The following is a 12230-nucleotide window of genomic DNA, read 5'->3' as shown; positions in this document are numbered from 1 at the left end:
AATTATTTATCAATAATTAAATACCTTGGTGACATAAATCTTTTTTAAAAATTTTTATTAAATTTCACTTGTAATTAATGGTATACAGCCAACTACAGGAAGTTCTTCCTTGTAAATCTTTTTTGTTATGAGTGTCTTGAAGATATGAAAATTTGTATGTACAAAGAGGACCGGAATAAAAAGGTAATGGTTCAAAGATTGAAATCCTGTTGTTTATAACTCTGTCGCAAATGCCGGTCACATTTGACCGGTTATACCTGGAACCACTCCTCGCAATTCATTTTTTTCTTCGAAAAGGGCACAGAAGCCGTGCCCTTTTCAACAGCGTTAACTTAATTTAATTTAATCTAATATTTTCTGAGGGGTTCTATTTGTTTATAAGCCAAAAAATTGTTTCTTTATAACATTCCTAAGACCGCTCAAATAGTCCAATTTCAATTCTGTAAAGTACGTTGAATAAGTATAGTGCTTTTTTATACGAAGATCATAGTTATTCTGGTGTATCATATTCTTTCTGGTTATTATTTCGACCGAAATTTTTTAATTAACATTTTAATTATTGCTAAACTATTGGTTAGATTCTCGCCGGTCTCCTGATATACAGAGAGGGGCTAAATTATGGAATAAATTCATTTTCTCTAAAATGGACGATTTTAGAGAAAAATCCCGAAACAGGTCGATTTTTATTTTTGAATGGCATTTCGAATTTTTTTGGCATTTATTTCAAACTAGTGACGTCATCCATCCGAGCGTGATGACGTAATCGATTAATTTTTAAAAAATAGGAATAGGGGTTGTGTGTGTTATACAGGGTGGCCAAAAAATATTTTTTGAATTAAATTAATTGACGCAAAAAGAAGAATGTATGTAATTTATTTAACTCAAAATACATTCTATTGGTCAGAAAATAGAAAAAAATGTTTATTTGGCAAATAAACATTGCTTTTAGCTTAAATTAAATGTTCAAACTGCCAATAGGTAAGAGGGGGGCTGTTTGTGATTTAATTTAAGCGAAAAGAAATGTTTATTTGTGAAATAAACCTTTTTTCTATTTTCTGACAGCAGTACAATGTATTTTGAGTTAAATAAATTACATACATTCTTCTTTTTGCGCCAATTAATTTAATTCAAAAATTATTTTTTGGCAACCCTGTATAAATATTGATATTAATGTTTATATTACTAAATAGAGAATTGAACGCCCTTTCAAATGACCTACCACACGACCCCTATTCCCATTAAAAAAATTATCAATTACGTCATCACGCTCAGATAGATGACGTCACTAGTATGAAATATATGCCAAAAAATTGTAATTTAAAAATAAAAATCGACCTGTTTCGGGATTTTGCTCCAAAATCGTCCATTTTAGAGAAAAAGAATTTATTCCATAATTTAACCCCTCTCTGTATAATCTACTATAAAAAATCTTTCATGTCATCAATTTATTTAATAATTGATAAATAATTACTTCCCTAAAATTTTAATTGAAAATTGCAGATTTTTTTTAAACTCGGATTTTTCAAGTAAAATTTTTGTTGAAGGAAATCGAAAAAAAAAATCTTTGTGCAGAACTAAATTACGGTGAATTTTTATTTCAGTGTTTTTGGCTTAAAGGAAAAATCTTAGGTGTTACAGAGCACTAATTGAAAAAAAAAGAAGATTTAGGAGTGGTAATTTGTTTATAAATAAAATAACACACTTTCTGCGGACTTGTCATACCCCATATTACTAATATATGCAATCTTAAGATTCGATTTTAGCAATAAAATAGCTGGTAAATAACTTTTCCCAAAAAATTGCATTTTTTCGATAATTTTCCCAGACTATCAACAAATGTTGCGATGGTTGTGTAGCCAATAAAACCAATGAATAAAACCAATAAACCGGAGCGCCAACCCAAATTCTGAGCAGTGTCAAAATGATAACGTCAATATCCCCAGTTGTAACTAGTATCGAAATGAATAAGAATCGCCATAAATTGTGACCATCATGGCGGTGTCGAAATTCAATAGCGACCTCGAAATGAATTAGAATCAGTGATTATTGGTCTGATGACTGTTTTGTAAATTCTGCCTCTCTGTTTGTTCTATTCACTTGATCTTCCACTTCTGTTTCGAGCTTTGCGTAGCTAGTAGTGTGATGAATCTTCTATGCTAGATAGTGTGAAACTCCATCACTTGTTTTATTATTTGACCCTCCAACTCCAATTTACATCTTATTGGATTTCCTGTTATAACCATGCATTATGTCTTTTTGAGGGAAATTAACATGTTAAATTTTCTGGCTTGGCCAATTACTGGTGGAATGTAGATGTTTTTGATTGTTATGCTCTAGGATTTGGTATTATTGTGTACATTTTTTTAATTTTACAATATGCCAAATATTTATATTATTAATAATTTCCAGGCTGCCAATTGGAATTTTTGTTTATAAATGAATTTGCCGATCATATTGCGACAGCACACAAGAAAAACAATATTCTGATTTGTGGGCATGAATCTTGTGCTCGTCAGGTGAAGCCTAAAGACATCTCAAGACACTGGTCAGTGTGGCATAATGTGTCAGTGTATCAATGCAGCTATTGCAGGAGCAACTCGAATGAAATCAATACTATGAACTATCATTTATCAGTTACACATCCAAATCTTAAGCCAGAAATAATCGCTAGATTTCTGAGTCCCAGATTGGTAAGTTTTTATAATACATACATTGACCGGCACGAAAAACGGGCACCCCACAAAATGAATCATTTTTGATGTCTCGAATCCCTGTTGTCCGATTTAAGTGATTTTTTAATATGTTATAGCCTTATTCTTTAACAATATCGCTGTAATAATATTGTTGCTAGACGGGTAAATTGTCATTATATACCGGGTGTACCAATCAAACTCTGATTTTTTTGAAGTTATATACTTCTTTAGGCACGTGGGTGAATTTTTACATTCCCTGGCGCATGCGCACACCGACAGTATATTAGTCAATTATCGTTATATATGACAGTATATTTAGTCGCTCCAACGTTATACGGGATCTTATTGGGTGTTAAAATCATCTGTCAATAATTGTTGGATATTATGGATCAACAAATGTTGTGTATATTAGTTTTTATTGTTGTAATGGCAGAGAAAAAAGCAAGTTTATAATTGTAGTGACTTTTTAAATAGTTTTGAAAAGCGACAAGTACGTAATAATTGTAAATGTTTCAGTATCCTAATAAAAGTTAATATTATTATCCAGTTTAATAAAAGGAAATTTAGAAAGAGATCCAATTATAAAAATTAGAGGGAAAACAATAAAAAGAAAAAAGGAAACAAGATATTTAGGTATTATAATAGACGAACAAAAATTATTTACAAAACACATGAGTTGTGTCTGTGAAAAGGCAACAAAGATCATGCATAGCATTGCTAGTCTAGCACAGGAGGAATATATAATTTCGTTCCGACAGATGAGAATATACCTAAGTACAATACTTGCATCAATTGTAGGGTACGGTTTAAGTGTATGGGCACATAGATTAATAAATAAAAAAAATGCAGAAAAATTAAATAGAGCTCAGAGAGGATTTCTTGTAAGAATGACGGGAGCATTTGGAACAACTGCAACACAGGCACTCACAGTTTTAACTGGAGTAATGCCAATGCATTTAGAAACACAAAAAAGAGCATGTAATTATTGGCTAAAAAAAGAAAAATATGAAAAAATAATACAAATAATAGGATTAGATATAAGAAATAAAAGAGAATTAAAAGAAATAATAAATAGAAAAAGTCAAAATGAATGGGAAAATTCAACAAAATCTAGACGTTTATACAATTTTATACCAATATTAGAAAACATTCCAAATTATTTTAATCCAAAACAAGGTTTAGTACACTTTTTAACAGGACATGGACCGTACCCAACATATTTGGAAATATTTAACTTAAAAGATGATGCATATTGTGAATGTGGAGAACTAGGTACACCAGAACATATAGTGTTACATTGTGAAAATACTATAGAAAATGAAGAACATAGAGAAATGAGAAGAAGATTAGAAAGAATTGAAATAAGAGATATATTACAAAATGAAGAATATTTTGGAATATTAAACAATCTAACAGAAATAATATCTAAAAACAACAAGAAATTTATAGTAATAGAAGAAGAGAACCTTGATGAAGTTGAGTAAGATAAAGTTAAAATAAATAAAATAAAATATAAATTCAAAACTAGATATTCACAATTATAATAATAATAATTCAATATAAAATAAATAAATAAAAATAATAATTCAATAAACAATTCATTAAATTAAAAAAAAACTACCAACTCTCTTCTGAAAATAGAGGGACTGTCTTTATAACTTAGAAGGGAGTTGATAGTACCAAAAATATTTTAACAAATATATATTGTTTCTTTAAATTTGTTAAATGTAATTAATAGATTATGGCAAATTATTAATTGTAAAAATAGATTTAGTAGTTTAGTAAAACATGTAAAAATATATAAAAAAAAATATCTGTAATTCCATCAGGAAAAAAACGACCTGGTCACTAGAGGCCAGGTCATATGTATGAACAATAAATAAATAAAAAAAAATATATCCTAATAAAATTACATAGGTACCTACCTATTTGGAAAATTTAAAATGAACCTATCAAAATAGCATGTAATGCTTTAAGTATTTTCTATGGGAAATAAGCCACAATTTTACTAAAAAATGAATTTATTAACGTTTCGAAGCCCAAATCGGGTTTCGTTGTCAAAATACAAAATACTATTAAAATAAACAAAAATGTTGTTGCTAAGTAAAAAAATTCTTCTAATAATTTATTTAATCTGACTCATTTATATTGGCAATTCAGACGTATATTATATATTTTAAAGTAGAAGACTTTAAAATGATATCGCCAATATTTATGAGTTGCGTTCCTGGGACGACTTTACTAAAATATAGTTCATTCGATTACATGAAATCAATCCCAACTCAAGAATATCCGTCGCAAAAAAAAATCATAGCATGTGATCTGTCTTTAAAAAGACAACCAAATGCAACGATGACAGTAAAATTCTCGCGTTAGAGATTCCATAGTAAATCACGAGGGAAAACCAGGAAAAAACCTCGTGATACTATCCCGACATCGTAAGTATTTGGTCTTACATTTAATTTACCTTCAAAAAAAACTAATACCAAATTCTGACTTTAATATGTTTGAATTATAAATAATATTAATAATACATAGATATACAATAAGTATACTAAAATATAAAATTTGTACTAACTCGATATGTTATTAACTTACTAATCGTGGTATTTTGTGGCTTATTTCCCATAGAAAATACTTAATTATAAAAATGCCACAAGGAAATAGCTTCAGAACAACATGTAATGCTTTGATTTACATAATTTGATTATTATCAAAATTTCTATCAATATTCACCTAATATATTGTTTTATTACTCTATGTTTTGTTGTATTTTAATATTTCAATATTCTACAAAAATCAAAATAATGTTTTTAAATTCAGAACTGTCAAAAGTTTAAACCGTTTAGTTCGTCGATCTTCCCACATGATGCAGGTGTCTCCGTGGGTAGAAGTGTAAAGGCGGCGCCAGACATGCGGTATTTGGCAAATACTGAACAAGTGCTCGCTATTTGCCTACTAGTGTGGAGAAGTTGCTTGCTATTTGGCATTGACCAATTTTAGTGCTTGTCGAATATTTGTCGTGTTCCCGTACGTTGCCGGTATTTTCAACACCTCAAAGTAAATAAATATTCGCCGCTTGAATATAAGTACTTTAGTTATTTCTACAGAATGTAGAAAATACTAAAAATAGTAAATATATAGTGTAGACCAATGAAAGTATTTTAATATTTTTGGATTTATATGAATATGAACCTATAATATAGAATGCGATTTTTTTTAATCATGAAATTCGAAATGATGTTTACAATGCATGAAAACGAATACACGTTAAGATCGGTGAGAAATACACGATAAGCGAGTTAAAAAAGAAAAAGGAATCATTAATGGCATCATTTAGAGAGCCCGTTCGCAAAAAGCAAAACAAAGCTTAAAAAGTGGTTTGCTTAAGTGACACCATCCACCATCTTCTCATTCTTGGCTTTTTTTCTGTTATTTATTAATAAACTTCCACCAGACTTAATGACAAAAGCGGCTAAATTTATAAGAAACTCTGTATCACTAACCGTTATTTACCTACCTTTTTTGTTCGTTTAGAATATATTTGTTGTTCCCACAGTGATTCGATACACGAAAAATCTCGAATACATAGGCGTAACCAGGGGGTGGTTTTGGGGGTTATAACACCCCCCATTTGTATGTACTGTGAGCTCTATACGCTTAACACCATTACTATTCCATACCCCCAGAGACCATCAAGTAGTTGTAACCCCCCCTTAGGATAATCCTGGTTACACCTCTGCTCGAATATGTGGTGCAAGGTGCTTGCCGTTTAACGAACACTTTCATGAGCACTCATATATTTGATGTTTAGCAAGCACTTGTTCAGTTTTCAGAAAATACGTATGTATTTAGTTGAAAATTTTTCCGACAATTATTGTTCAGAAATCATTTGTGGCATTTTTCAATGTGTTTGTGTGTGTTTTATTCTTTTATTTTTTTAATTTTTCTAGCATTTATAAAATTCTGCAATTAAAACTCAACTATAGCCTCATGTTTTCTAACATTTTGTTTTTTGATTCATTCGCTTATGTTGGATAATAAAAAAGTTAGGTACTTTAACAACTAGCCATGCTGTTTATCAGTACAGGGTGTTCCTAAACAAGTGCGACAAACTTTAAGGGGTAATTCTGCACGAAAAAATAATGACCGTTTGCTTTATAAACATATATCTGCAAATGCTTCGTTTCCGAGATAGGGGATGTTGAAATTTTTCTTGCAAACTGACGATGTATGTATTGCTCTAAAACCGGTTAAGATATACAAATAAAATATGGTAGGTTTTAAAAAGTAGTTATGTTGCATTTTGTGACATACAATTAAAATTTTTCCATTGGCGCGCATACAGTCTGTATGCGCGCCAATGGTGAATGTAATATTCTTAATTGTATGCCAACAAATGTGCAATAACTACCTCTTAAAATCAACCAAATTTTATTTGCATATCTCAACCGATTTTAGAGCAATTAAATAAATCGTCAGTTTGTAAGAAAAATTTCAACATCCTATATCTCAGAAACAAAGCATTTGCAGACATACATTTATCAAGCTGTCTTTTCTTTTTCATGCAGAATTGCCGAAATAAATTGCTATAGTTGGGTTTTAATTTCAGTATTTTATAAATGCTAGAATATTCCACAGGGTCTGGTGAACTTTGAGAACAAATCACAGTTTGATTGGTACAGCTGGTATACAATGACAATTTACCTGTTTAGCAACAATATTATTACAGCGATATTGTTAAGGAATAAGGCTGTAACATATTAAAAAATCACTTAATCGGACAACAGGTTCAGGAAACTCGAGACATCAAAAATTACCCATTTTTAAGGTAGTGCGTTAATTTCTTGGAGAAGTGTATAGTCTTTATTTAAACTGCATATTTAATACTTTATTTTTCTAGCCATATTACGTGTTTTATACACCCGAAGCATTTACTAAATTAAGAAAAATCGTTGATATACCAAATATACCATCGGAGAACACAGAGACGAAGACACAATCTCTAAGTAGACCAAGTGTGATAATGCCTTCACCACAGAATAGTTCAACGACGGAATCAAATATTAATTCAGTCGGTGATAATAGATCAACGTTATTATCAACGCCTACTACATCAAAAGCTGTAAGTATAATTGATTTTGCTTATTTTATAAAGTTTTTGTCATAAATTAAATCTTTTCTTCTTCCTCATGTATTATCTCCTCTAAGAAGGTCGACAACCATCATGGCCATTCGCACTTTCTATTCCGCTGCTCTAAAAAGATCAGCAGAAGTGCAGTCAAATCAAGCTCTCAAATTGTTTAATCAGAAGGTGCGCCTTCTACCACGAGTCTTTCTACCCTGTATTATTAATTGCAACAAGTTATAATGCTCGCCGCTCATGACATGTCCCAGATAGTGCAGTTTCTAACTTTAATTGTATTTAAAACCTCTCTACCTTTATTTCTTATCTTCCGTGTTATTTTTTCTCAATATTGCTCTTTTGCTTTATTTCTTTTGTTACAGAATATGAATTAAAATGTTTAATGTATTAGATGTAGTAACCGAATATCGAAGTTGACATCTAGAATACACAGAAAACAATACCGCGCAAAAGTTAAACACCAATCAACAAGCGTTCTACAGCAAGTATACGAATGGCAGCTATGTACGCCGTTGCTCCCGCTTGGCGGCGCTAGTGTAGTTGGGGGTCAACGTTTTGACAATTCGTGAAGTTTGTATATGGTGTTTTTGTTTACGATTTAATAAATAATAAATTATGGCAAACAATACGGATCTTGGACTGTTTGTACATTGAAAAACGAATCGAGGAGAAGGAATGCGAGAGTTACTGGAAAAAAGGAAGCCCTTTAACAGCCTCCACTGTTTATATAGCCATATCCATTTCCTAACTGCCCTGTCCCAGTTGCTTAGTCTCTTGTTGCCACAAGATCAAATTTATATGTTTTGGCTTCGTTTACTAGATGCTTCAGTTTTCCTTCCTTGGATGATCCTTTTATATTCCACGTCGCTATTTTAACTAGTTCTTCTTTGTTGCCATTATCTCGTTTATTATTTTTCGATTCTCGTTTCCGTTTTCTTTGCTGGGTCTCTTAATACTGCATTCAATTCTAGTATTTTGCAATGTCTTCCTCTATTCTTTCCAGCTGCTCCTTTTCTTTCTTCCATTTTCATAATTCATTGTTTATTGTCAGTCTTTGGTACCTTGTTTTTGTGCTATTTCTTGTGATTTTCTCTTCCTTAGCAATTCTTCTTATTTTGGCCATTATTTCCCTTTCCGCCTTCGTCAGATCATCATTTATGTATATTCTTTTCCTCAGTTGTTTAAGTTTTATTAAATTTTGCATTACTTTGGTCTTTTCTGTGTTGCTATCCATGTCTACCAAATATATTTTGTCTCCAAGTTTCTTGCTTCATTAACGTTTACTTTTACTCGCATTTCCTTTTCTATGAATTTTTCTACCTCATTCCCTAGTAAGAGTGGTTGATCGGTGTCAATCTGCAGTCCTTGAATCACAATATTTTTCCTTCTTCCCTCGTTTTCTAATTTTTGTATTCTTTTGTTGGAGATGTTTAATTCATTTCGTAATTGATTAATATCTTGAAGCGCCTTTTCATTAATAAGTTTCAGTTCTTCCATTTTCTTTCAATATTATTTTTGCTGGAATGCGAGAGTTACTGGAAAAAAGGAAGCCCGTATCGAAGGGTAAGCTATAGTAATCATCGTCTTAATATTTTATTTCTATAGCTCAGATCAAAATAAAAATATGTATGTTGATCTGAGTTTTATAGTGAAGTATTCCATTTTTTACAGTCGAATCCAGGGGCAATACATAATCTATTTCAACAAAATGTTTATTGCAGATACGTGCATTTATTGTCGGCATATATTCATCCCTTCTTGTTGCTACAATCCACTTTTTTCTCATCAGAATATCTTTGCGAAACCTGTATCCTGATGTTCTAGATAAGCACAAAGACACAGCACAACACTGAGGCATTTTATTTTCTCAAATTAAATTCAAAGACTCAAATTAAAAGATTGATTTGAATAGTTGACGTAAGTTGACGTGACCTCCAACTACACAAACGCCACCTACGTTGAGCTTTCCAGATTAGCTGCCATAGTCAGCACATTCTCTTTCGTAGATTACTCTGCGATTCAAAAACATAATCCGGTGCGCATCACTTTACGATTTGACAGACAAAAAAGAAATTGAAAGTAAAAGTTGACAATAATTTAAACGCGTTTTTCTCAAAACTGCTTTTTTCAAAGGCGGTAGACATTGTAATTCAAAAACTATTGGCCCGATCCACCTAAAATTTATTGTTTTGATTTCTGAGTGATACCAAAAAGTCAAAAATCGTTAAAACTAAAAAAACTCGACAGCATTACCTCGAGAAACTCATAAGCTAATAAAATATTTTTTTTCACATGATTGAATGATGAGTTCTGATATCCACTGCAAAATCAATTTTTTTGAGGTATCTTTAAAAATTTGCCACCATTGACTTATTTTCCAATATTCATCCTTGAACATTTTTAGTATTCTTTGAATTGTACGGAATGTTCTTATTTTATTATCTTAAAATAAAATATAATAAGTAATATGTATTATTCGTTATAGATACCCAATTCTTCAACACCATTAACAGATTCTTCAAATGTTACCTCGTTGATAGAAGCACTATTGCCAACAACCCCAGTTGATCAACCATTACATAGGACAGTTTTAGAAGAATCCTCATCATCCTCATCAAATCTGAAAACTTTAACCCCGTGTGATCTGCCCGATTACTATTTATTTAAATGTGCAAGTTGTACCTTTCCGTGTTCAACCTTAGTAGATTTTAAGAAACACGTTACTAAATCTGAAGAATGTAAAAATAAGGATAATCCAAACAAACCGTTTGTATGCGTGCATTGTAAGAAGTGCTATAAAAACGTTACAACGCTTTGTGTGCATATACAGAATCATGGTATTTCACGATTTTCCTGTTCTGTTTGTGCAACTAAGTTTCGTACTTTTAAACAAGGACGGTAAGTACCTGTATTATTTAGTTTTCATTTTAACCCTTAGTCACCCAGTACGTTTAGATTTTTTTGAGAGTTTTTGAGAGTACTTTAAGTGACCTTATTTTTTAGAATAGAATAGAAATATGCTTTATTGTCATGAAAAATTGTACAATTTTATCGACAAAGCTTACAAAAAGTCAAGAAAATAAAACAATAACAATTCAATTTACTAAAATTACATAAATTGTCAGTGTAAATTAAAAAAAAATAATAATAATAATGAAGTTAAACAGTTAATCAATTGCAAAATTTAAAAATTTAAATAAATTGCAAATTGCATAGTCTACCTAATAATTAAGTTTAAAAGTTAAGCTGCTGCATATGACATCCAAATATAGATGAAAGACAATAATAAAAATACTACTTGTGCAAAAGGTACTGTAATTTCTTATTTATTGCTAATACTGGCATAGGTACTGTTATACTTAGTGTGACCAACTCCAATTCAGTCGAATCCGGGACAATGCTGAAAAAAATACCTAAAATCCGGGACTTTTGAATGAAAATCGGGCCATTTGTTATTTTTTTAAATACAGGACTCTAATATCATCATTTTATTGGTTATTTAACATTTTTATGTTGACAATGATATTTTTGATGGGCTTAATCAAATGATATGCCCAAACACCTTCCCGAGCTGCTGTCTCTAAATCAATGCTCGATGAAGCTGTTGGCTTGAAAAATTGAGTCAGTGTTTTGCTGCTGGAAGCGCAGCAGATACCTCTTCGGTGTTTTTCACTTTTGATGTGACTTAGTATATCCGCTCTACCACTGTGGGCGATCGAAAATTCCGATCCACAAGTATACTTTATGACACTGTTAGAGTTACTTTTTTTTCAAAAATAGAAATTCTTCTTCCAATATTTTATTGAAAGTGCAATATCGTTTTCTGTTTTTACTTTCTTGTGTTGGTTCCATATTCATATTAACAATAATAATATATTGGAATGAAAAAGTCAGGTCAAAAACAGTAATTCCGAGATGGTCACTAATCGATTTTCGGATTCAAATTGATTACTGTAACTGACAATAAAATAAATGTTTAAATATAAAAATCATATTGCAATGCAGCAGATTTGAATTTGGCTCAAAGCATGCAACGGTTTTGAAATTAATCATATTTCGCGAACGAACTCAAGAGGTTTATCTACTTAAAGTGGTTGACAAAACCGAAAAAAAAGATGCATCAGCAATCATTACATCGTTCGATGCTGCCTAGGCATGATTCATTGTGACATGAATTATTATTGTTTTTCAATTGTCTTTTCGGAAGACGATAATTAAAACACACAAATAAAAAAAATTCCACAGTTTTCGTTTTCTTTCATAGAACTATTAAAATTTATACCACGATAAAATTTTTTTTTTCGTCTCAACAATTGAATTTGATGTAAATTCTTAGAATAAAAACGAAAATATAGATTTCTACCAAAAAGTTGAAAATTCGGATGGCCCGG

General features: G+C 31.0%; 1 protein-coding gene across 2 annotated transcripts in view; it reads left to right on the top strand.

The window, feature by feature from the left end:
- Positions 1–12230, top strand: part of LOC114328438 (uncharacterized) — a 68943-nt gene that overhangs the window by 25492 nt on the left and 31221 nt on the right. For both annotated transcript variants that reach the window (XM_050656504.1, XM_050656503.1), the window contains exons 6-8: positions 2410–2690; positions 7597–7818; positions 10325–10737. In XM_050656504.1, the coding sequence (XP_050512461.1) occupies positions 2410–2690; positions 7597–7818; positions 10325–10737 (916 nt within the window). The remainder of the gene's footprint in view (positions 1–2409; positions 2691–7596; positions 7819–10324; positions 10738–12230) is intronic.

The sequence above is a fragment of the Diabrotica virgifera genome, chromosome 7 (assembly GCF_917563875.1).
Source record: "Diabrotica virgifera virgifera chromosome 7, PGI_DIABVI_V3a".
NCBI lineage: Eukaryota > Metazoa > Arthropoda > Insecta > Coleoptera > Chrysomelidae > Diabrotica > Diabrotica virgifera.
This window is presented reverse-complemented; position numbering and strand designations above follow the sequence as displayed.